Genomic DNA, 26,684 nt, shown 5'->3' with positions numbered 1-26,684 from the left:
GATCCGAAGAAGAGGAAGGGAGTTATCCCCGGTGTCCTGGCCAATATTTATCCCTCAAACAACATCACAGAAACAGATTACCTGGTCATTATCACATTGCTGTTTGTGGGAGTATGCTATGCACAAGTTGGCTGCTGCGTTTCCCACATTACAACAGTGGCTACATTTCAAAAGTACTCCTTTGGCTGTAAAGCACTTTGAGACGTCCGGTGGTCATGAAAGGCGCTATATAAATGCAAGTCTTTGATTCTTTCAGTAACTATCTGGTAGTAGATGCACAATTATAGGGCCGAAGCTTCCTCCAAGTGTCCTTCCTTGCAAGGAAGCACATCCTGTTGTAAGGGGCTGCTCAGAATCTGAACCTCTCCGTGTGAGGAGTGGCGAAGGTGCAGTCGTGCATCCTGAGAAGCTGCGAGACAGGCATGCTGCGTGTACCACAGGCCTCCTGCATCTTAACCACAATTTTAATTTGTAAATGTGAATTTGTGATATTTTGAAAACTTCTTTTTGCTTTCTTCCTTTGCCCTGGCAGTTGAACAAGTCGGCAATACTGAGGAAAGCTGTCGATTATATCCGCTTCTTGCAACAAACCAATCAGAAATTGAAACAGGAGAACATGGTGTTGAGAATGGCCAGCCAGAAAAACCGTAAGTGCTCAGCGCGTCGCACACACATCAGGTGATTGGAACTGGAATCGTACCAATTGGTGTGAATAAAATATACCCCTTTCTATCTTGCTATGGTTTGGGAGTTGGGCCATGAGCATGTGGTAGCACACTGGTTGGTGATCGTGATGCCCTCTCCTACAAAAAGTTCACGGGTCTCAGGCCGTCTTCCCCCTCCCCTCTCTCTCAGCACAGATGGACAGTATGCAGGTGAACCATCCTGCACTGTTCTTGCACACTTCCTATTGGCAAATTACAGAAACATCGGAATACTTAGCCTGCCTATTTACTGAATGACATCAAAGCGGGGGAAGTAAACTGCAGGAACCTAACCAGTGGCTAAAAACTGAAATGATCAGTGGCACTAAAGCAAATATGATCTTAATTGGGGCTTCGCAGGGTGCTGACATCCGCCTGGGGCACCCCATAAAGGGGAGGCCGTGAGCGCACTCGGCCACTTTTTTTTGTCAGCTGACTCTTCCGTCGGCCCGACAGTGGCAGCCCTCTTCTCGATCGGGCCGCCATCATGTAGCCCAGTACTCCTCTTTGGGTGCCCGGCCGCTGGCCCGGTCGAGATTGTCCCTAGTGGCCCAGTGATGGCCACCAAAGAGCCTGTAGAGTCCGCAGCGACCCTCCCCTTTAACTAACACCTCGGGACCGCCTGGGACAGCGCTCCGCCTCATTTGAAGGGCGCAAAGGGCAATTCTGTGCCGGATAACTCGCCCGCCCCCAGATGGGGCGCGGGGCAACTTCGGCGCCCAAGTGTTGTCGTCCGGTTAGAGACCGGAGGATAATTCGAGCTGGCTGTGCAGACATAATTTAGTCCCCCTTTTTAAAGTCACACATTGTGTCCTTATTTTTATATTTCCATTGTAAGTTTCTATGTGCGCATTTATAATGGCAGCTTATTATGTCAACTTGTTGCACTGTAATTACACACTCTGGCCATTGGGGACACTGCAGCGCCTCCAGTGGGAGGGGTGGTGTAATTGCAGCGTGACCAGTTTCCATAGGCAGTTTCCATTCTACATGGGGCCGTTGGAATTTATAATGGGGGGGAAAGTTGACAGCAAGTGCATGCAGACGTTAGATTTTTAATACATAGATTAGTGACATTTTAGTTGTAATATCAATCTTTGCTCTGATTTTAAGTATACATCTTCGAGAAATGGTGCTTTTGAATTGATAGTTGTGTACTTCAGATATTGCCGTGAGAATGAGTCTCATTTATATCAAGTATTGTGTCCAATTTCAGAGTCCCTGAAAGACATTGTGGTTTCCAACGGAATAAGTCTGGATGCAACGGCGAATGGGTTCAAGCAGGACCCTGACCTGCTCACCCCACCACCGTCCGATGTCGGCTCACCACCTCAGAACAGTCCATTCTCCGTGAGCAGCAGTGATTCGGAGCCAGACAGCCCGTTTTTTGACGATACTAAGGTACTTGTGTTTGCTGTCAGGGGGCTGCTATATTTTTTTTCACATTCTCAATTCAAACAAAAAAACTTCCTCCTGATTTTCTCCCTGCTTTTCTAGCTTTGTGTTTCTTTTACCTCACTATGTTTCTTCCCCGCCTCCACTGCTTGCTGGACTGGAGTTTCATGGTTGCCCATTCTCCTTTAGTACCTTGGCCAGGCAGTCATTGTTCATATGTGAGCCTGGCTAGTGAGTGTTGGCAGGCTGTTTGATTATAAGGCATATGAGAGTTGATCCCAATCTTGCCCTCCCCAGAATAGCACACAGGAACAGGAGAAGACCATTTTCCCATTGAGCCTTCCTTCACCACTGGATCTGCCATGATCTTATTGAATGGCGGAACAGACTCGAGGTGCCAAATGGCCTACTCCTGCTCCTATTTCTTATGTTATTATGTTCTTTGTTAAATATAGTAAGTGCCTTTTCTCCATGTCCCTTAATACCTCACGAGATGTAGGCGTTGCTGGTAAGGCCAGCATTTATTGCCCATCCCCAATGGTGGTGGTGAGCCGCCGCCTTGAACCGCTGCAGTCAGCGTGGTGAAGGTGCTCCCACAGTGCTTTTTGGAAGGGTGTTCCAGGATTTTGACCCAGTGTTGATGGAGGAACGGCCGATGTATTTCCAAGTCCAGATAGTGTGTGACTTGGGAGGGGAACGTGGAGGTGGTGGTGTTCCCATGCGCCTGCTGCCCTTGTCCTTCTCGGTGGTAGAGGGGTCAGGTTCGGGAGGTGCTGTCGAAGAAGCCTTGGCGAGTTGCTGCACTGAATCTTGTTGATGGTACACGGTGCACCGGTGATAGAGGGAGTGAATGTTTACGGTGGTGGATGGGGAGCCAATCAAGCGGGCTACTTTGTCCTGGATGGTGTCGAGCTTCTTGAGTGTTGTTGGAGCTGCACTCACCCAGGCAAGTGTAGCCATTTTGATTAGTTTATTCAGGAGCTATCAGAAGACTGACTTGGTTCCATTTCTTTTTTAAAGCCATGAAATATGAACTATTTTTCATAAGTTTATTCTCTAAACAATGGTTATGTGCACTGCTGAAAAGTATAATCCCAACAAACTTGTTCAGAATGACATTCAAGTGTTACCAAGGAAAATACTGAACCTGATGGTTCTTAATTTTTTTGTGCAATCTCCTCTGTTGCTGGGGGGGGGGAATTATTTAGAATGTAGTCTGTGGAGGCCAACACAACTTAACTAACAGCAAGCAAAACTCACCCAACTCCTCAAAGAATCCCAAGCACTGAAAATACAGTGAAAATCCATTGAGAGCACATCATTATGGAAAGGGGAAAGGAGCTAGAATTGCTCGCACTTAAAGCACTGCACCACAAAGTTTCCCCACACAGTTTTAGCTTCGTCTGGTGGTATTTTTCTAGCCGTTGATTAACGAGGATAGACAATAATTCTCGCCTTTGCTTGATAACATTTGGGAATTGGGGACTACTTATAGCGGAGATTATAAATGGGTGCAGTAGAGTCCATGATATTGTGCATTATGCACAGTCTGTGGAAGATGGGAATTTATTCAGTTGAAAGGCCTATTCTTTTGTGCTTTGTTCTTATCTGTCCCAGGATTGTGCACCAGTGCGGTGATTAGACTGATTTGCATTTTGAGCTGATGGTGCGTCCTATTGACTCTACCCTAGGTGTCTGTGAAAGAAGAGCAGACGCTGCCAGCTAGCGTTGGCATGTTGGATCGATCCAGGATGGTGCTGTGTACCTTTGTGTTCCTTTGCCTCTCCTTTAACCCTCTGGCGTCGTTGATGGGTGGGGTGGACATCAGCAGGTCTGTGGAGGGTGAAGAATACCACGGAGCAGGCAGAAGCATATTGGGGCTTTCTGTAGAAGGTAGGTGTCTGAATGAGCAACAGCAAATAATGAATCTATTCCAAGGGTTCGTTTATCTCCGCAGTCTAGGTTTGCACGTGAAAAATGGCCATTTGGCCGAAGCACCAGAGTTGCAGCCACTGCCAATGCATCCCAATACAAGCTGGAAAAGGAGAACCGTATAAAAACGGGTGGTACATTGCATTCACAAATGTGACTAATTTGTAATATCATTTTTATTCAATGCATTTTCATTTTTATGTATGTTAATAAATATATGAGAAAATCCACTAGCATCGGAATCAGAGAGCTAGATGTGTGTGTGTGTGTGTGTGTTTTTTTAGAATCAAGCTGAAAATGATTAAAGTGCCTCGCCCCACAAAGTCAACTTTCTGAATTCCATTAAACCCAGAAATGGGAAAACAACCGGATATGAGGCCAGATGTGCTAGGAATGTGAGTGGAAAATTAGATGAATGGAACCCGTGAGTGGTTCCAGGTACCGCACAGTGAAAGCAAGACTGCAGAGGGTTTTTAAAGAGATCTGAGAGGAGAATCGGTGATCAGATTGCACCCAGAATCTGTTGCTGCCCCACCTCCAGTCGCCAGTATAACCTGTCAGTCCCTTGCACTGTTAATCAGCTGAAGCTTCGAGTAAACCATCTCGGGACTATGTTTTTTCTGAAGACCAGTTTGAAGGTGGTACAAACTCCATGATCATCACTGCACGACCTGCTGTCTAATAGTTCCCATCAAAAAGGGAAAACTTGCAGGAAGTGTGGCAGAGGTATTCCTCCAGCTCCGGCCTAGCATCATAAACGGGACAGCTCCTCTCGCAACATCTCAGATCAGAGCACCCCACCAGGTCCCATAGTGGTCCTGGTGAATATTAAACCCAGACCTGGTTACAGAAGGTGAAGTGCTTGCACAGTAATGAATACAGCACTGATATAAAGAAGGTATTTTGGACTGATGGGCGCTTATCCCAGGAGGATTTAATTTAAAAGAAGTGACTGGAAGGCTGTATCCAGTGGGGTTCTGCAGGACTTGGTGCTGGCTCCCTTGCTTTTTGTGGTATATATCAATGACTTGGACTTAAATGTTGTGGGTATGATCAAGAAGTTTGCAGATGACACTAAAATAGTCTTGTGTGGTTGATAATGAAGAAAGCTGCGGACTGCAGAAAGATATCAATGTACTGGTCAGGTGGGCAGAACAGTGGCAAATGGAATTCAATCCAGTTAAGTGTGAGGTAATGCATTTGGGGAGGTCTTAACAAGGCAAGAGAATACACATTAAATGGTACAACACTGAAAAGTGTAGAGGAACAAAGGGACCTTGGAGTGCAGGTCCACAGACCCCTGAAGGTAGCAGGCCAGGTAGATAAGGTGGTTAAGAAGGCATATGGAATACTCGCCTTTATAAGTCAAAACATGGAATACAAGAGCAAGGAGGTTATGCTTGAATTGTATAAAACACTGGTTAGGCTGCAGCTGGAGTACTGTGTGTAGTTCTGGTCACCACATTACAGGAAAGACGTGATTGCACTGGAAAGGGTGCAGAGGAGATTTACAAGAATGTTGTCTGGACTGGAGAATTTTGGCTATGAGGAAAGATTGGAGATGCTGGGTGTGTTTGCTTTGGAACAGAGGAGGCTAAGGGGAGACCTGATTGAGGTGTGTAAAATTATGAGGGGCCTCCATAGAGTGGTTAGGAAGGACCTGTTTCCCTTGGCAGAAGGGTCAACAACCAGGGGGCATAGATTTAAAGTAATTGAGGGGAAGTTTTGAGGAGATATGAGGGGAAATTTCTTCACCTAAAGGATGGTGGGGGTCTGGAACTCACTGCCTGAAAGGGTGGTAGAGGCAGGAACCCTCACCACATTTAAAAGATACTTGGATGTGCACTTAAAGTGCCGTAACCTACAGGGCTACGGACTGAGCTGGTAAGTGGGATTAGGCTGGGTAGCTCTTGGTCGGCCGATGCAGACACGATGGGCCGAAATGGCCTCCAAGGGAAGGTTACTAAACAGAAGTTTTAACTTAATATGGCATTATATAGGAAGAAAGGAATATGCCATTGGGGTTGGATGAAAAGGGGTGGGAGGAGGCACATGTGGAGCATAAACACAGGCATGGACCAGTGGGGCCGAATGGCCTGTTCCTCTGCTGTATATTGTATTGTAATGAGGTACATTGCTGCTTCATGTTTGGCCTGAAGCTTAGAGCTGAGAGGACGGACACACCGCCTCTGTTCCCGATAACTAGTCAGCTGGTGTTGGGCACCATCCCGTGTTGATTCTGCCCTTCCTGTACCTCCTGGCTGGGACAGTCCACTCAATCAAATTCAGCATGGGAGGGACTTGGTGTAGAGTGCAATTCGAGCCTGTAGCGTCTGTTCTGTAGTACTGAACATAACATCCAAACGTTCAGCATCACTGTATCATCCTTTCAATTTAAAAACGCTTGGCTGTTCCGAGTGTTAGTAGAAAAGACTTGATTTGTGTTTCCAGTATAACGGAGAAGGGTTGCAATTTGATCACTTTATACATGGAAACAAAATAAAGTTTATATCCCAATTAGTTTTCATTTAAATGCCTTATTTTGCACTGTCCAGCTTCGAGACTCATCAATGCTAGGTCTCAATATTTTTTCGCAATCTTCTAATGGGTCGTAATTGACAACAGTTTAAGTCGAGTGCCCTCCTTTTACGTCCTGCTTTTTCTCTACATGTCCATCAGTGTTTAATTGGGCACCCTCCCTGTTATTTCCCTGTCAACAGTTTAAAAGAATGACAGTGAGGATATGCAAAAAATCATATTTCACAGCGTGGAGTTGGATTACAGTCAGCGTTTTTCTGCATTTGCAGATTAAACTCATCAAACCCTCCCTGTAACACTGGCTCGTATGCTGCTGGTATGTTAATTGAAGGGCAGCAGGCATCTGATTGAATGGTGGCGATGCGAGGATGGATGAATATTCCATTTTTTTTTGTTCTGAAACCTTTGGGGGAGGAATTGGGAATATTTGTGAAGGTTTCCCCTTGGATTAAACCGATGGGGTAGATTTTACTTGGTCGGGCAAAGAAGTTGTCCTGATGGGCCGAACCCTTGTTTTGTTCAGTGATACCTTGTTATCGCTCTAGGCAATAACCCCACTACCTAGCAAATAATGTTTTTTTTCCCCTTTTCTTTCTGGCAGATTCTTCCAGCTGGTTTGATTGGGTCTGGCCAACATTGATCCTCTGGTTAATTAATGGAATAATTGTCCTGCTCGTATTTATTAAGATCTTTGTCTACGGTGAACCTGTCACTCGGCTACACTCTGAATCATCCGTCCTGTTTTGGAGGCATCGCAAGCAGGCTGATCTGGATCTGGCAAGGGTAAGGATGATAAGCAGAAGGTTTAGGTTTGATGCGCCCCCTTTTTAATGGTGAAACTGCTTAAAAGCAAAAAGTTGAGGCAAGTACAGATCTAGCATCCACTGCGCGCTGTAAAGCCTGGGCCCTCTGCTTGCTTCTTTTCTCTGGAACAAGGTTGAAATTTTTGGTTAAATTCACAAAGTCGACATAATCCAAAAAGGTTGACATTTCAGTGCCCCTTCACGGATTCAAGGGCAGTTCTCAAAGTCCACACTGAGACAATTCCGCTGTATCCCCTTTACTTCATTCAGTCTCCGGCCTGGCTCCTGGCATGTAAATTTATCATCGCTCAGTTGTCACCAACAGTATTTTCCTTTTCTGCTCCTGTGAAAAATTGCAGTCTTGAACCATTTCCTAAATTTTCAGTGGCTAATTTACCCCACGGATAGAGGCCAGACCAGAATCCCGTGATAGGCATGTGGAGTTCTTTTATGCCTGTAATGCCATCGATATTTCTCTTACCAAAAGATTCACCCCGGTTTGAGGAAATCAGTTAGTAATGGGCATTAAAGGCTTGAAATGTTGCACCTAAATTGATGGTATATATTTTTGTTTATGTACCGTACTCAAATATACTAGTTTTTTTCATTAGAGCTCCCTCTCCAAGGATTCCTGACTATAGGCATCTTCCGTGCAGAGTTGTAAACTTAATCAGTCATTTCTTTTTCTAACTTTACTGGTTGCCTTGGTGTTTCGGCTCTAAGTTATTTGACTCGCATTGTGAAGTAATTCCAGTTAAGACGTACCGTAGTGAGCCAAACAGTTTGTGTGTCAGTCAGAAATAACGTTTTGTAAGTTGCAAAAGTGGGCCTGAGCACCCCTGGTCTAAATCAGCCGGGGTTTCTGCTCCTGATCAGAGTCTAGAATTCCATGTGCTGGAAACGATATGGACAGGTGCAGGGCGAGGCCAGAATCTGCCTCTGCCATGATGCCACCTGTGGGCGATTAGCCTGTTGACCCGCACTATCTTTGGTCACACTTGGAGGGATTCCAGCGCCCACGGAACTGCACACCAGCGGATCCAGTGATTTCAGTTGAGATGGGGATCTCATTGATTCCTAAACTGAGGGAGGACGTTCTTGCTATTGAGGGAGTGCAGCGAAGGTTCACCAGACTGATTCCCGGGATGGCAGGACTGACCTATGAGGAGAGACTGGATTGACTGGGCCTGTATTCACTGGAGTTTTGAAGGATGAGAAGGGATCTCATAGAAACATATAAAATTCTGATGGGACTGGACAGGTTAGATGCAGGAAAAATGTTCCTGATGTTGGAGAAGTCCAGAACCAGGGGACATAGTCTAAGGATAAGGGGTAAGCCATTTAGGACCGAGATGAGGAGAAACTTCTTCACTGAGTTGTTAACCTGTGGAATTCTCTACTGCAGAGAGTTGTTGATGTCAGTTCATTGGATATATTCAAGAGGGAGTTAGATATGGCCCTTACGGCTAAAGGGATCAAGGGGTATGGAGAGAAAGCAGGAAAGGGGTACTGAGGTGAATGATCAGCCATGATCTTATTGAATGGTGGTGCAGGCTTGAAGGGCCGAATGGTCTACTCCTGCACTTATTTTCTATGTTTCTATGAAACGTGTAAAATTCTGACTGGGTTGGACAGACTGGATGCGGGGAGGGTGTTTCCCCCTGGGCTGGGAAGTCTAGAACAAGGGGTCACAGCCTCAGGTTATGGGGTAGGAAATCTAGGGCTGAGATGAGGAGAAATGTTTTCACTCGGAGGGTGGTGAACCTGTGGAATTCTCTACCACAGAAGGCTGTGGAGGCCAAGTCACTGAATATATTTAAAAGGGAGATAGATAGATTTCTAGACACAAGAGGCATCAAGGGGTATGGGGAAAAAGCAGGAATATGGTGTTGAGATAGAGGATCAGCCATGATCACATTGAATGGTGGTGCAGACTCGAAGGGCCGAGTGGCCTACTCCTGCTCCTATTTTCTATATTTCTATGGGGAGAAAATTGGGGATTTCTTTCTTAAAAAGAGAAGTAATCTCAGTGGGGAAAAATAATAGCATGTTTTCCTTGTTTGTTTCATTTTCGTCAGGGAGATTTTGCTCAAGCTTCTCAGAACCTCTGGACTTGTTTGAAGGCATTGGGGCGCCCTCTGCCTACATCTAACTTGGACTTTGCCTGCAGCCTGATGTGGAACGTCATCCGGCACATCCTGCAGCGGCTGTGGGTCGGGCGCTGGTTTGCAGCGTGGGCTGGAGGCTTCAGGCGGAACAAGGAGCTGAAGGACGACATGCGGAAGAGCACCCGGGACGCGGCGCTGGTCTACCACAAACTGCAGCAGCTCCACATGACCGGTGTGTGTTCCGTGCAGAATTGAAAGCCTTTTGGAGTAGCGACATTTGCATTGCATGTGCAGTAACCAAAGCAAACGTGATGTTGCACCAGATTAGTCTCTGCAGTTGGCACTGCAGTTGTTGTGACAACCGGGCGGCCTCGGTAGTTCAGAGCAACACGAGAGAAAGAATAGAGCTGACAGCTTGTTTGCTTCTCTGCATGCTGCATCCATTCATAAGATGCTAGATAGCATCGAGATTGAGTTGGTTTAGCTGATAGTGAATAGCGCTACTCCTGCGCTACAGAGTCATGCAGATGAGGATGATACCAGGTTCAGGACCTGGTATGTGCTGAGTTCGCTGGTCCTGGTTATTATGACACCCTGCAGTGCTACAGCTGGCCTCAGTAAAGCTCGTGTGAGGCGGGTTAGAAGTCCGCTGGGGTTCCCACTCGTGTTTACTCGTCCAATAATAAACCTGCTGGAAAATGCACATGTGTGTGAACTTTTAGGTAAGGACCAGTTTAGGTTAGTTTGTGAAAGAAAGAAAAACTTGCACTTATACAGCGCCTTTCACGACCTTAGGACGTCCCAAAGTACTTTCACAGCCAATGAAGTAATTTTTGAAATGTAGTCGCTGTTGTAATGTAGGAAATGCAGCAGCCAAGTTGCGCACAGCAAAGTCCCAGAAGCAACAGAGCTGATGACCAGATAATGTTTTTTAGTGATGTCGATCGAAGGATGAACATTGGCCAGGGCACCGGGAAGAGAGCTCCCGCTCTTCAAATAATGCCGAGGGATCTGAGAGGGCGGACAGTGCCTCGGTTTAACGTCGCCTCTGACAGTACAGCACTCCCTCAGTACTTGGTGACCTCCTTCCTATGATTGGGTGGTCAGAACTGTACACAGTAACCCAGATGGACAGCAACAGGCTTTCAAGTCAATTGCTGCAGTTTTTTTTTAAATAAGCGTACGGATCCCGTTACTTTTGTCCCCAGTGTCTTGCTGAGCTGCATGCCCCAGACAGCTGGCAGGACTGACAGTCGACTAATGCCGTCACCACTGCCGACGGGCATGTGACCGATAACAACTCTGCTCCAAACCTTCCCCCTGCTTGGTGTTTCCCGTGGTAGCTTGCCTGGTATTGGAGCTTCAGTGGAGTGGCCAGGAAGCGGGGAAGAGATCGAACCTACGTCCCTCCTCCCCATAGTGCACTGCACTGCCAACTCATGCTTGCTATTTGAAAAACCAAGACATCTCATGAAAGGGACAGAAATGTTTCGAGGTGGGGGAACATTTGGTTTGAAATACTTCTCCCTTACAGAAGAAAATAACCGTGTTACCAGGAAATGGTTTTTTTTTTCCCCCACAAATATCAATTTTATTGTTGACATTCAGACCCTCGAGTACGGTGGTACAATTTTAAATAGACCCGAAGAAACCATGCTACAAGCTGCCTCCGGTGTTGGGTGGCTCTAGAAAAGATTGCACGCTAGTTTAAAGTCACTCTCCCCCACTGCTGTTTGCAGTGAATCCACTCTGGGTTACAGTGGAACAGATCCTGTAATTGACCTCATAGTATGCAGGTGCAGCAAGTTATCAGGAAGGCAAATGGAATGTTGGCCTGTATTGCAAAGGGATTAGAGTATAAAAGCAAAGAAGTCCTGCTACAACTGTATAGGCCACACCTGGAGTACTGCGTACAGTTTTGGTCTCCGTATTTAAGGAAGGATATACTTGCATTGGAGGCTGTTGAGAGAAGGTTCACTAGGTTGACTTATGAAGATAGGTTGAGTAGGTTGGGTCTATACTCATTGGAGTTCAGAAGAATGAGAGGTGATCTTATCGAAACAAAAAGATAATGAGGGGGCTCGACAAGATGGATGCAGAGAGGATAGTTTCACTCATAGGGGAAACTAAAACTAGGGGACATGGTCTTTAGAATAAGGGGCTGCCCATTTAAAACTGAGATGAGGAGAAATTTCTTCTCTTGAGGGTTGCAAATCTATGAAATTCTCTGCCCCAGAGAGTTGAGGAGGCTAGGTCATTGAATATATTTAAGGTGGAGATAGACAGATTTTTGAGCGATAAGGGAGTAAAGGGTTATGGGGAGCGGGCAGGGAAGTGGAACTGAATCCACGATCAGATCAGCCCTGATCTTACTGCATGGCGGAGCAGGCTCGAGGGGCCAAATGGCCGATTCTTGCTCCTATTTCTTATGTTTTTATGGAGTGACACAGCAGGAGGAAGACCCAGGTCAATGTCTGGTTTGATAGTTCAGTGGGTTAAATGATCCACCCAATGTGTCCATGTGACATGCAGACCAGGAAGGTTCCCAGCATCGATGCCCTGGCTCCGTTCTCTGGGGTGAATCCCTTGGCTACAGAGGGCAAAATTATCAGCCTGGGTATCTGTTGGTTCCCGGCAGATGCTTCTCAAATGTGGGTGAGGAAAGGATCAAGCACAGCTTTGATGGCCCACTCAAAGATAAATAGCCTGTCAATGCTCGCTGTCCGGATGTACACACACAGAGAGTGAGGGGATGTACCAGAGGGAGGTCAGCACTTGTAAAAGTGTACCCCAGCATGAGCCACTGCCTTCAAGAGTGGAGAGCAGAAATTAAACTCTTCTTGAGGCTCTGGTATTACATATGGAAAGGTAAGCGATAATCCACGTGCAGTGATTGCCAGCTACTGTGGGCTTTAATGGTGAGAGATGAGGTGTCTGCAGCAGACTAGTCATTTGAGTGCCAGTACACTTGACTTCCGGAGCAAAGGATTGGGTTTGGAGGGCTTGTCTGTCACCCCCCCCACACCACCTGCTTGAATTAAACTGAAGCATCCATCCTCATGCTGTAACCTTAGCAGAGTTTCATAGAGAGCGGCTTGGCATCAGGGCTTCACTGCCTCCCCACACGAGAAATCCCCGGGGGGGGGGGGGGGGCGAAAGGAAGATAGTAAATAAATTTTTTTTTTTAAACCGTATTTGTGTGATCTCTCCCTGTCGCTTCCTTCTGCATTGCATCATTCACGCGCGTGGATTTGTTATTAACGGCTGTCTTTGTTTCCCAAAACTCTCAGGCAAACTGGGTGGCAGCCACTTGTCTGCGATTAACATGGCGCTCAGTGCGGTGAACCTTGCTGAATGTGCCGGAGATGCTGTCTCTGTCGCTACCATGGCGGAGATGTACGTGGCGGCCGCAATCCGCATCAAAACAAGTCTGCACAGGAGGCTGCACTTCATGACGGTGAGTGGTAAACAGATAATCGTGCGTTTTTCTCTTCTCTAACCTGAGCTTGTTGGAGTTTAAAAAAATATCCTATACTGAAAATGTAAAAGCAAATAAGCGAAAAGTCCCAGGCTCGACTCCCAGTGGGTACTGAGTTAGCTGGAACCATCCCTGGCTTAGGCAGAAGCGAAAAATCAGCCACAGTTCCCGCTACCTGCCTCTGTTTGCTGTGCACTTCGCCCTGCTGCCGTGTGTGGGTGCGGCAGGTGGGGACTAGATTGGGTCTGGCTGTGATTTTCCCCCCCCAGAGTTGGGTTGCTGACACTGTTCAGGCCCTCACGTGAACGGAGGGGCCCACGTGGCCACATGGCCATGACTGAGAAGTTGCCGTGGCTAACACAACCCTACTCCCCACCCCCCCCCCACCCTGACTCCTTCAGAGAGGGGGGAGCAAAACTTTTAAGTAAAGCGGACCCCTTGCACTTTCGGTTTGAAGATAACTCTGCATCCAACCTCATCACTGCTGTCAAATGTAAGGAAGGAGCAGGGGGACCAGGTAAGGCACACCTGGAAGGAATCTGAGCGACCAGATAATAGAACCATACAGCACAGAAAGAGGCCATTCGACCCATTGTGCCTGTGCTGGCTCTCTGAAAGAGTTGTCCAATTAGTCCCACTTACCATTGACCTGGTCCTAAAAGGGCAAGACATGAAAATAGACTGGGGGAGTGCGAGAAGGGAAAGATATGCAAGCAAGTAAAGAGTGACGTAGGTGTATAGCCGGAAAAAAGGATTGCAGCAACACTCCCTCATTGCACTATGTCTACCACACAATGCAAAGTAAGCTCCTGGGGACTGGAGAGGAGCAGCTGGACTGATCACGAGCGCAGTGGGCTTTGATTAAAGATTCAAGATGTTTAAAGGTCTGGGCAGTTGAGAGAGACAAGGCAGTAAAAGGGAGAAATGTAAACTGGTAGATGGGGAAAACCAAAAATATATGACTTTAAAGCTAACCAGGAGAGTAGGACCAGAGAACATAACTTTAAATTATTGGAAAGTAAATTTAAAACTCTTATTGGGAAGAGCTGCTTTACTGAAAAGTAATCTGCCAGGGAAGATAAAGGAGGCAAAAATATTAGGGATGTTCAAAATGCAGATGGATGCTATGGGATTGGAGGGATGGGAGATAATCGATTGGCTTTTTTCATCTATAATTTATTTATCTAATATTACTTAAAATGATATTCAGGTAAATATTTTGTACTGATTTATGGAGGTGAGGATCCTCTCCACTGGAGAGTGTTAGAACTGAGCATTTTTGGCACAGCGACATTGCAGGTAAAGACACTGACCTTTCCTGAGGCTGTAGCTGACACATTTCTTATGAAGGGTTCCACCCAAATGTTAACCTGTCTTTTTCTTTCAAATGCTAAACAACCTGCAAGTGGCATTCAAAAGATAAGCTGAAAAGTAATCCTAAAATGTAAAAGCTGAATACCACGGCTGTCAAGTGCCGTATTGTGTTTGAATCATTATCTCTGCACAAAATGCTTGCCATATATACATGCGTAAGAGCAGCCACTGCACTTCAGAGCGATTCATTGCATGTGAAACGATTTGTGGCGTGATGCAGCCCTGAACAAATGTATATCTTTCTCGATTACAATGTGTTAAATAGCACATGGGCTCCCATACGTGCACCTAAAGACACAGCAAATGTGGACAAAACAGGTATGAGCTACAGTTGAAGGATAGCATATTAGGAAAGTAAATCAAAATGATAGCAAGACAGATGAGTAGCCTGCTTGTCTGAGAAAATGAAACTTCCTCCACCCCCGCCTCCATCTGTCTCCTGGTACAGCGGTCGGTGCTGTACTCTTCCTGTCCAGCCGAGGGAGCAGGTCTGCATCTCATTGTATTCATTGTGATGGTGAAGGTTCTGTTATACTTGCAGGGTAATATTTGAACTTTCCTACCTGTTAATATTTCTGACTAGCCTATGGGTTCGGCTGTCAGAAATGGAAGCTCTCATTTTCTCTGCTATGTCTATTTAGTGTTTTGGAAGAAATATTTTGTTATTTGAAATAAATGATCATATTGACAGAGAGGCACTGGCCTCTGCTCAGTGCCTCCCTGGTTAGTGTCAGGAACTCGGCAGAAAATGGGGAATTAAACAGGGCATCTCTCCGCTGTGCAACAGGTGGCTCTGTGGCAGAGGGATGCAGTGAACAGGGCTCCCTGTAGTGACCTCCAGCGAAGTGGTTAAATAAATGATCATATTGACAGAAAGATTGGAAGGTTTCGCTCCTCATCAAATGCTCCCTGCTAGTTTACTGTGTTGGAATCTGATATGGAGAGGTTCATTGGGTACAAGAGAGTTTCTTGTGCAATTAAACGTTTAATTTTCTAGTGTCCCTGCTGAAGACACTGACACGTACTTGGGTGCAGTTCTACATAAGAACATAAGAAATAGCAGCAGGAGTAGGCCATACGGCCCCTCGAGCCTGCTCCGCCATTTAATACGATCATGGCTGATCCGATCATGGACTCGGCTCCACTTCCCTGCCCGCTCCTCATAACCCTTTAATCCCTTATCGGTTAAGAAACTGTCTATCTCTGTCTTAAATTTATTCAATGTCCCAGCTTCCACAGCTCTCTGAGGCAACGAATTCCACAGATTTACAACCCTCAGAGAAGAAATTCCTCCTCATCTCAGTTTTAAATGGGCAGCCCCTTATTCTAAGATCATGCCCTCTAGTTCTAGTCTCCCCCATCAGTGGAAACATCCTCTCTGCATCCACCTTGTCAAGCCCCCTAATAATCTTATACGTTTCGATAAGATCACCTCTCATTCTTCTGAATTCCAATGAGTAGAGGCCCAACCTACTCAACCTTTCCTCATAAGTCAAGGGCATTAACACTTCATGAGTGAGCCCAAGTGGGGAGTGCCAAGAGGCTATTCAACCAAGAGGAGGGAAATGGCAGGGGTAATGGTAAAGCAACACATCACGGCCAAGGCCTGTCTTATCCGCAAACACTGACACTTAGCGAACCAGCAACAGCTACTGCAATCAGGAGCAGGAACCTTGACTGATTTCCCCTTGCCACTGCCCGCTAATTCAGCACAGATTGGGTCATACAACATTTTATTCAAACCTTATTCAGTGGCGTTTAGGGAGGTTATTTTTTGTGTTTTGTTGATTATTATTCTTCCCTGTATTTAAAGTTTGTATTTCCCATTCTATCGCAGCGCTTCTTCCTGAGCAGTGCCAGGCAGATCTGCCTGTCCCAAAGTGGGACCATACCACTGGCAATGAAATGGTTGTGCCACCCTCTGGGCCACAGATTCTTTGTCGATGAAGACTGGTCTGTAAAAAGCGCCCCTAAAGACGGCATTTACAGTGTTACTGGAAACCCAGGTAACGATTTTGTTTGTTGTCAGAACAACAGAGTTCGGTGTAACACCATGACTCGCGATTGGAGGGGGCGCTTAGAGCTTTGCCACTTGTACGTTGTTTCTTTCTGGATTTTATCCCCTCTCCTTCCTTTCTTGAAGGTCCTCGACTCGTGCTGGAGTGCAATTCCATTGGCACCAAAGACCTTCCAGTAGCTCACCCAAGCGGCTATCCTCATGTTATCCTTGACAGCGCGTGGCGGCAGGTTATTCAAGTGTAAAGGTTACCACAGCCGAGCAGCATCCTGGGCTCCCCTGATCCACACACACACACACACACACACACACACACACACACACACACACATATATACCAGCTGTAATGTATTTGCTAAATGGGTTCTTTGCTTAAGAATTCAAAGCAACACATTGCTAATAAACTAACTAGTTCTTAATAGCAAAGGTTTAACAATCACACTACACATTACCAGTTCATCCACCAGGCTCACAACCATCTGCCTCATCGTGAATCCCCTGAACCCAACTGGCTGGGATTTTATTGATTCTTGCGAACATCGCATGACTGGCTAAGCTACTCACAACTCAACAGCTCTACAACTATTTTAGTTGCATCCGTAAACCTGTAAATCAAATGCCTCATTTTTAAAGGTAAATTAGATGGCATCATTAATATAAGTGCCCCCTGGCTAAAAGGGGGGGGGAGCACTAAAACCGACAAACTTAGACGAATTAAACTTTAGACATGTGGTTCAAATTAAAATTTGGTTGCCGGGGGTGATGATACACTCCAGTCCCTCCGGCACCCACCTCTCGCGGAAGGCCACGAGCATACCAGTGGACACCGCGTGCTCCATCTCCAGGGACACCTTGACTCGGATGTAACCGTGGGAAGAGAGGCAGGCAGTTGGGCTGAATAACCCCCTCGACCACCCACTGCCTGGACCGGCTGATGGCCCCCTTGGCCATGCCCAGGAGCAGTCCTACAAGGAGGCCTTCCGACCTGCTCGCTTCCCTCTGCACAGGGTGCCCAAAGATCAGGAATGTGGGACTGAAGTGCAACCAGAATTTGAGGAGCAGCCCCTTCAAATATTGGAAGAGGGACTGCAACCTCGCACACTCAATAAAAACATGGAACACGGACTCTTCCAGACCGCAGAAATTGCAGCTGGCCTGGGAGCCCATGAACTGACTTAAATATTTATTGCACGGGACTGCCCCGTGCAACACCCTCCAGGCCAAGCCCCCAATAAATAGAAGGAGGACTCCCACGTAGAGAGCATTCCATTGGGGACCCCCGGCTCCTCCGGACGGCAAGATGGTGTGCCATGGCGTGTCCGGACGGCAGACGAGGATGGCAACGTGGAGAGTGTGTGCAAGAGCAGCCCGTACAGGAAACCGCTTCACGCGGAACTGAAAGGCATGGAGGGGATTTCCCAGAGGAGGCTCAAGTTGTGAGGCACCAGCTCCTGAGGGAGGTTTCGGGGCTTGGCACCGATGAGGAATTCCGTCCGGACGGGGGTCAGTTCGGACGGGATCTCCCCATGTGCTTGAGCCTCCTCGACACACCTATCGGAGTTGGGGCCCAGTGTTGGTTTTTAACGACTGAATGGCATTGGCCGCGTGCTGGACGTCGGCCCAGATTAGGCACCGTGCCAGCATGTCTGGCGTCATCCAGCCTGCTCCTCCACCATCGAGCAGGTCCCTGACCCTGGTCACCTTGCCTCTTGTCCGCCTGCCACCTAAAACCGCGGTCGTGGAGGTACGGATTCCTGAGCAGTGGCCCCTGCAGGACAGCCGCCACTCCAGATGGGGGGAGAGCTGCGCTTGGTGGCAACTCTGTTCCAGACCCTGATGAGTTCCTGGTAAAAGACAGCCAGCCCCCGCATGGCGGTCCTGACGCCCTCCCAGGCTCACAAACAGGAGCTGCGTGTCATAATTGAGGCTGTACTGCTGGCGGAAGAAATACGTTGCCAGCGCACCATCTAGCAGGGGGCTCGATGTAGAGGTATTTCTGCAGGGTCTTGAAAGTCGCATGCTGGGTATTGACGCACATCAACGTCTGACCGCCCTCCCTAAGCAGGAGACTCAGAGCCGCAGCAGAGACCCAGTGCTTCCTGTTGTTCCAGAAGAAGTCCACCAGTTTCTTCTGTATCTTGCCGACAAACGCAGGGGGAGGGTCAAAGTGACCAGCCAGTACCACAGCATAGCGGCCACCAGCTGGTTTATGACTAGCGCTCGACCCTTGTAGGACAGCACTCGGAGCAGTCCTGTCCAGCGACTTTGGCCTCCAGCTCCTGCCAGTTTGCCGGTCAGCCTTCCTCGTCTGGGCTAAGGTAGACTCCCAGATAGAGGAGATGGGTCGTGCTCCAGGCAAAAGGCCTGAGCTTCTCCGGCAGGGTGTCCACTCGCCACTGACCCACCAGGAGTCCGGAACATTTCTCCCAGTTGATCCTGGCGGAGGATGCGCCCGAGTAAATCTCCTGGTACTCGCGCATCCTCCACAGATCAACGGGATCCTTGACCATGAGGAGCATGTCATCGGCGTAAGCCAAGAGGACGACCTCCACGCCCGGCCCTTGCAGAGCCAGTCCCGTCAACCTCTTCTGCAAGAGGTGCAGGAAAGGCTCCACACATATGGCATATAACTGGCCGGACATGGGGCATCCCTGGCACATCCCTCTCCCAAAGCGAAGGGGGGCCGTCAAAGAGCTGTTAACCTTAATCAGACACTCCGCGGCGGCGTACAGAAGTCGGATCCAGGCAACGAAATGCGTCCCGAACCCGAAAGCGTGCAGAGTTCCGAAAAGATACTCCGTGATCTCAACAGCTCTATAAACCTGTGAGGGCACTCACAGGTGCATACACTACACCAGCAGAGCTCATTGGGACAGGAAGCCGAGTTGAATGTTTTCTCTTGCGCTCTCTCTCTTTCTATCTCTATCTCTATCTCTATCTCCTTCCCTAGACCAGGGCGGCTGATCGCAACTAGCAGCTCTTTCACTACCCCGGACGGTTAAATCCGCGCAGACTTGTGACCGTCCTGGCCTGTGTGGTTCAGTCTCACAAGGGACAGCTCATTACTCATTGAGCCATGGGGGTGGGGGGGAGCTTTTCATTACTTGATGTCTGTATGGCGGCTCACATGTACTATCTACTTACGATTGCAAGTAAATAAAACAGACCGTCATATCATCTTGTTTAATTTGGTATCGGAAAGAGTAAAAAAAACGACAGAATTAAGACTAAGTGAAAGAAGTACGGCCAAATATGCAGCCCTCGAAATGCCAAATTTCTATCGGTAAGAACAGCAACTTGCATTTATAACGTGGCATTAACCGAGAAGATGACCCAAGGCCTTTTACAGGGAAAGTATAAATACAAAAGGAACAGTTGGCAGGGAAGGAGAGATTAGGAGTGGTGATTGAAAGTTTGGTCCACAATGATCTGCAGCGAGAACTTGCTGCCCACTGTCCTTGAAGTGCCAGACGCAGGTTGTTAACGTTATTAAATGTGTAATGCAAAGCTATTTATTTTTTTCTTCCAGTCGATCCGTTGGCTCAGGTGACTCAGGCTTTCCGTGAGCACCTGTTGGAAAAAGCGTTGTATTGTATTGCCAAACCAGAGAACAGCAAGCCAGTGACCGGATCGGGAGGGTGAGTAACAGTTATTACCACTCGCGTAGTCTGCTGCTGTGTTGTATTGTCGCACGTTGCAGTTGGAGAGATGGGAAGATGAAAAATAAAACTCAGCAGCCCCATCAGTATCTGAAAAGTGAAAAGACCATTCAGTGCTTTAAGATTTTTCAGAGTGCAGCTCATCCATTTCCTCGATTTAGTAGTAGCTTTTGAAGAATGGACAAAGTAACAGAGAGCTGCTAGGTGTATGGGAACCATTCCCCAGCGAGAGTCCGTGCCTCCCTGCATCAGCCGGGCAGCACTGGTGGGTGGCTGAGCACCTGAACACTGCCAAGGAGTGATCCTATGCAGGGGTTAGCCTAGTCCTCTCAGCCTTGTTAATCTGGCTGAGATCAGTGAATTTGGCACAGACCTTCCTGGTCTGTATGCCTCCATGCCTTTACCTGCTGAGCTATCCTCTTCCCAGACACGGTTTGTTTCATAATCGGTACATTCCGTTTGGTTTTAGTATAAACCCTTTTGAAGTTCTTGTGTTGCAGATACCATATGGTCCCTGGGATTTTGCTTCATCTGTCACTCAATCAGGGATATAATAGGTAGCAGGCAGCGAGATTTATAGAGGAATAACACACTGTTAGAGATGTGACACTCCTTGTATATATTATATAATAGTCTTGCGTGAATTATATAATGTGCTCAGTTTTACACGAGTAGCAGTTTACTCTCATTATATAGTAATTCAGTAATCCTGTGTATATACTAAATTAAATGTTCTGGCAGAATAGAGATCTTGTGCAGTTGTTTACTATTTACCCCCAATTTTCTGTCACAGTGAATTCTCGGACGCTCTCGAGTACCTACAGCTGCTGAACGGTTGCTCTGACGCTGCTGCAATCACCACGCAGACCTTTGCTATCGGCTCCAGTATGGCAGCCGTCACAGGTCAGCCTGCACACTTTCTTCTAAATTCTAGATTTCAATTTTCAGCTCTTGGGTGTCACCCGAATACTAACCATTGCATTTCATCCCGTGTGGTACTGAGCCCTACGAATGGAGGCAGTGCTGACTCTATGGTATCGCTGCCCTGTGCCACCTTGCCCAAGAGACTCCTCTTCATGTGTGAGTCTAGACAGCTAATGTTGGCAGGCTATTTGACATCAAAGCCTGTGCCCGGCCCTGTCCTCGCCCAATGTCGATGCATGTGCACTTTCCAGCAGGAGACCGCAAATAGAAATGCTTGAATATATTTTCTGGCCACATCCCAAGTGCATCCCTCCCATCCCCTGGTCTGAGATTAGCTAACTCCGCGCAGACCAGAGTTATACCTGGTACTCTCTGATCCGTATAGCACAGTACCACACCAGCCTATGCTAATTCTGATGATTTTAATGCTGTTTATTCATTGTATGCGCAGGCACTGATCCAGTAGCCAAATGGTGGGCTTCCATGATTGTAGTTGCTATCAACTGGCTGCAAGGTGATGATGAGGCAGCAGAGCGACTTTACCCGGTGGTGGAATACATGCCGAAGACTCTTCATGCAACAGAGTAAGTATCAGACCTGCTTTCTCTCCATATAATCTCTTGCAGTACATCTACTGAAAATATCTTGAACCATGTTGTTATAACCGAGAGTATTACCAGGTGAGCCAAACTGACACCTTAAATGCTTCACAGTTTAAAATCTAGGACCTCATTTTGTGGGAGATGGGTCTGAATCAGCACAAACTGTGCTGCACCAAAGCCACTAAATTAAGCTTGTGTTGTTGTTGCAGCCCCGGGTTTCAACCACTACGTGGACCTCCGGCATTATGATGCTGTTAAAATTTCCCCTAGTGTCGGAAACTCAGTATTAGTGAGTGGGATTATTCATTCTCTCAAATGTGGTGGGAAGGGCTTGAAAGTATTTCCCCCACGATTAGAAACCATCGTTTAAATCTTGTTAAAGGTGTGGAACTGGGCAACTGAGTGCCTAATTGGTACATTGGTCACCCGCACCGGCTGCACGGGTAAATGATATGCCGACCCCAGCAGAGTTCATTCCACCTACCCGTCTGCATTATTAGTCGTGTGCCTCCTTGGAGAATCTTGCCTGATTCTTTGAACGCTAATCTCTTGCAGGAGCCAGTTGCCAAAAGCAGCGCTGTTCACATTCAAGGCTGTGCGTGCCATGCTGGGTAAACAGGACAGCAGCCAGATGAGCCTGGTGCACTGTGAAAAGGCCAGCGGATACCTGAGGGACAGCCTGAATATGGCCTCTCCCACCAGCAACAGTATTGATAAGGTACAGGAGCGGGGGAGCCTTGGACTCCTAGTGCGTGTGAGATAGATGATTGCAATAAAAGCAGAGAAAATACTGGACGTGCTCGAATTCTACCGCTATCATCCTTCATTATGATGAGCAGAAGAATCATCAGGAGGGGTTGAAAAACCTCGCTGAGCGTATTTAATCTGCTTCCTAAACATTCCGTTGGCAATGCGACATACTTTCCAGCTTCCCCTCTCATTAACCCCTACCCCCCAAAAATTAAAGTGATCTCTTTTGGTAATCTAATAAATGATCAGCATTTTTGTGCTTGTAAGCATTATTTTTGTGGGCAAGTGGCCCTCGGTATTTTTTTAAATTCCTCCTTTTTCCCAACTCCCTGTGTTTACAGGCTGCTCCCAGGCTGGCTGCCAAGTGGTGTTTGAAGATCACTCAGGCATGACTCAGCCTTGCAATCCCCCCCCCCCCCTCCCTGCTGGGACACACTGCAGCCTCTGCTCAGCACCTTTCCGTTTAAGCCTTTAAACAGCTTGCAGTTGCCATTAAGGGGTGAGTGCTCCTTGTCTACTGACGAGCTTAGGTAGGAAAGTGTTAAAGAGCATTTGGTGTGGGAGGAAGCACATGCAGTATAAAAGTACTTATCCCCCTAATGTCTTGTGCTAACTGCATTTAAACATTTTAAAATCTGCCGACGCTTTCCTGTGGAGTATTTCTGCAGCCGATGATGGGAAGACATTTTATCTGAACACTGATGGAAAGGGTGGTGATGGTAGTGGAGTGGGGGGTGGAAAGGAAATCGAATCTCAGCGGGAGGTGTCTGCCTAGAAATAGTGACAGTTGTACATCCACGCCAACAGGAGCTGCTGCTCTGTGCTTTTTAAAGCAGTGCCAGGCATGTCTTGCTGCTGTACAGTCAGCCCAGACTGTTGTGAAAAGCCCTCAGTGGGCAATGAGCGATCATAATTCAGTGTTTGTAGGCAGCTGCCTTCCCTTGCCATTCTCTTCCCCCTCTTTCCCTCACTCCTCGTCCCCAGTTTAACATCGTTGTTCGAGTTAAGCACTGCCTAGGCTCAACTAGTCACTAGAAGGATTCTGGCAAAAATTTGAAAGGCTGGGCAATTACTGGTATCCCTTGCAGTATAATGTGCATTGGGTTATATTTGCTACAGGGGCTAGGCAAGGTGGTTTTTCAGATTGATGTGTTCTTCAACCCCCTCCCCCACCATGTGCCACTTGTATTTTTTTGTCTGGTTGGATTTGGTTCCACAGGTGCCTTAGCCCTCTTAGTGCATGGTCCGAGGTCACTGCTCAGGTGTGAGCAAAGACAGTATCATCAACAACAACTTGTATTTATATAGCGCCTTTAATGCAGTAAAATGTCCCAATGCGCTTCACAGGAGTGTTACCAAACAAGATTTGACATTGAGCCAAACAAGGAGAAATTAGGGCAGGTGACTGTAAGCTTGGTGAAAGGGGTAGGTTTGAAGGAGCGACTTAAAGGAGGAGAGAGAGGCAGAGCGGTTTAGGAAGGAAATTCCAGAGCTTAGGGCCCAGGCAGCTGAAGTCACGGCCGTCAATGATGAAGCGACGAAAATCGGGGATGCTCAACAAGTCAGAATTAGAAGAGTGCAGTGTTCTGGGAGGGGAGTGGGGGGGACGGAGTTGTGGAGCTGGAGGAGATTAGAGATAGGGAAGGGCAAGGCCATGAAGGAATTTGAAAACCAGGATGAGAATTTTAGCATAGAGCAGCATCACAGCACACTCTGATCCTGTCCTCACCGTGACGTCCATACGTATAACAACAGAGGTCACTGGACATAATCAGCAGCAGGAGCCGAGGCCACTGGAGTCGAGCATAGCATTCCCAATGCCATCACAGCTGAGATCCGCTAACTTGGCACAGACCAGAGACCTTCCTGATATGTGTGGCTCAATAAATATCACTGAGCCGTCAGTTACAGTCCCTGTCGACTCGTCTGAAGTGGGGGAGAGGGCAGTAAACTTTGTTTTATGTATCTCACTGTATATTGATAACTCTTGGAGTGTAATGCAAATCGGCTGGGAGAAGCTTTGACCTTTTAGATTATAATTCATTTCTACCCTAAAGAGATGCAAGTAGGACATGGGCATGTAGTCAAGACCACTATATATTTATAGTCACAGTTATGTACCTTTGTTTTCTGTGATAATAATGCAGCTTTTTTCCCCCCACAAGTTTTTCGAACAAAGGAGGGGAAAAACACCACCAAGAAATAGAATCCACTTGGTAATGGTCAAAACGCTCAGTGTATTTTTTTTTCTGCCTCATCGACCCCACTCTACTGGATGAATGGCTGCAGCTGTGGTGCATTGTAGTTGCATTGCATGTGTCCTCGATGTGCAATGCACCTGCAATGCAATACAGAGCCAGACCCTGTCACCAGTTCTACAGAGCGTCCGAGAGGAAAAGCTGCAAACCTTAAAAATCAGAGCTGACCAGTGCGTTGTGATTGAGGTGTATTGTTTTTTTTGAGTGGCTTATTTCTGCTGTTATTAATCTCTTCCCCTCTCTCTTGTCTGTCTCTCTCTCTCTCTCATTGTGTGTGTCTCTTCTTTAATATACTGTTCTCTCATCTCCCTTCTTGGATTATTTCTGCTGGTTGTCAAATGACTGAAATAGACAACTTGCATGTGGAGAATCGTAGCTGAAACCTTGTGTCCCCACTACCCTGTAATGGGCCCCCAAATCAACAGCCTCCATTACGTGTTGGGCTTTGGGTCGTGCTGAAATGGTCACATTAATTGACTAAAAGAAGTTTTGAGTAAAGCAACTACAAACTAAAAGACATTTGTGTGGATATATGGAGCTGGCTATCCAGGAACCACAACTAAATAATTACAGAGAGTTAAGATACGCCAGTCACTTCGGTTACCACGGCAGCAGAGAGGTTTGTGTGTCTGAGGTTGTCTGTTCTTCTCTTTTCAGGCAGTGCAGCTCTTGCTGTGTGATCTCTTGCTCGTCACCAGAACCAGCACGTGGCAGCAACAGATCAGCGGGAGTCAGCCTGTGAACTGCGCACACCAGGCGTCCCCGATAGAGCTGAGAGGCTTTCAACAGGACCTTAGCAGCCTCAGAAAACTGTCCCAAACTTTCAGACCTGCCCTCCGTAGGGTAAGTAGATTGTGAGGGGGGCGGGGGGGGGTTATTTTTGAGGGACTTAACAAATCAAAAAAGTAAGAAATAGAAGCAGGAGTAGGCCATTTGGCCCTTCGAGCCTGCTACACCATTCAACAAGATCATGGCAAGAGTAGCGCTGGATTCTGTAGTGGAATTGTTGATTGTGGTCAGTGATCTTCCACTGCTTGAGTTATTGATCTTGGCTGTGGTGTTGAGGGGAGAAATACTCAACGGCGATTAAAATGTTACTTAGAGGAAGGAAAAATCAAAGGGAGAGGCATCCAAAGAAGCCTATTTCAGAGCACTAATGGCAATGGTTCACTTGAAAGCACTCACCTCTGCGTCAGTGGGTTTGGGGGTTAATGTCCCACTTGAATGGAGAATATAATCTCGGCCAGCACTTCAGTGCCGTACTGAGAGAGTGCCAATTGTCAAAGGTATACCGTCTTTTGAATGAGACATTAAACTGAGGCCCTGTCCACCTGTTCAGGCGGATGTCAAAGATGCTATGGCTCTGTTCGAAGAGCATGGGGAGCTCTCCCAGCGTCCTGACCAAGACTCCTCCCTCAGCCAACATTACCAAAAACAGATTAACTGCTCTGTCATCTCACTTGTTAATTTTGAGAACATGCTGTGAATAGAATTGCTGCCAAATTTGCTTACCGAACAGTGACTACACTTTAAAAGTAATATTTTGGATATGAAATACTTTGGGGCGTAGTGATTGAGCTTTTCACCCGTACCACCCTCTGGGAGTGGAGTACATTCTTGGCAAATAATATTGTGGAAAAACGTGGCATTCCTCCCTCCAACTTATTTTTTTTTAAATTAAGCAATTTCTTTTTTCAAAATAATTCTGTGCATTAATGCTTAAACTTTTTAACAAACAATTTCTATATGATGGGAAAGACATACATAGTCTGAGGAAAGGGTTAATTAAATAACTCCGAGGCTAGTTTGCTTTTTAACAGGTTGGAGGCTGTCCTAGACCTGATCAGTACTTGATTTAACAGTGAGTTAACGGTGACTGACAGAGCTAGGAAGAGAATTAGCTGTAACTCCGTGAAAACAAAAACACAAAAATCAACCGTGGGAATCAATTGCTTATCATTAAATATTTTTTAAAGATAACTTCCATCTAACCATGAATTATAATTGAACTGAAAGCAATACAGTTACTATAGCAATCTCCCAGTTCTACATCTTCCTTTTAGGTCTAGGATGCTGTAGCATGTCTTAATCCTGCCATTTGCTTGGACTCCCGAGTAGGTTGGCCTCTTAATATGGGATAAC

At 46.9% G+C, this 26,684-nt stretch overlaps 1 protein-coding gene across 4 annotated transcripts in view; it reads left to right on the top strand.

The window, feature by feature from the left end:
- srebf1 (sterol regulatory element binding transcription factor 1) overlaps positions 1-26,684 on the top strand; it is a 46,959-nt gene that overhangs the window by 17,494 nt on the left and 2,781 nt on the right. For 2 of the 4 annotated variants that reach the window (XM_070901347.1, XM_070901348.1), the window contains exons 6-17: positions 533-647; positions 1,921-2,105; positions 3,791-3,992; positions 7,171-7,352; positions 9,451-9,712; positions 12,771-12,937; positions 16,170-16,338; positions 19,879-19,987; positions 20,802-20,911; positions 21,384-21,516; positions 22,090-22,252; positions 25,200-25,385. In XM_070901347.1, coding sequence (XP_070757448.1) covers positions 533-647; positions 1,921-2,105; positions 3,791-3,992; positions 7,171-7,352; positions 9,451-9,712; positions 12,771-12,937; positions 16,170-16,338; positions 19,879-19,987; positions 20,802-20,911; positions 21,384-21,516; positions 22,090-22,252; positions 25,200-25,385 — 1,983 coding nt within the window. Of the gene's footprint in view, positions 1-532; positions 648-1,920; positions 2,106-3,790; positions 3,993-7,170; positions 7,353-9,450; positions 9,713-12,770; positions 12,938-16,169; positions 16,339-19,878; positions 19,988-20,801; positions 20,912-21,383; positions 21,517-22,089; positions 22,253-25,199; positions 25,386-26,684 lie in introns of those variants that run through there. The other 2 variants (XM_070901349.1, XM_070901350.1) reach the window with 2 other exon arrangements.

The sequence above is a fragment of the Pristiophorus japonicus genome, chromosome 15 (assembly GCF_044704955.1).
Source record: "Pristiophorus japonicus isolate sPriJap1 chromosome 15, sPriJap1.hap1, whole genome shotgun sequence".
Taxonomy (NCBI): Eukaryota; Metazoa; Chordata; class Chondrichthyes; family Pristiophoridae; genus Pristiophorus; species Pristiophorus japonicus.
Note: the sequence above shows the minus strand (reverse complement) of the source record. Positions and strands in the feature narration are given on the sequence as shown.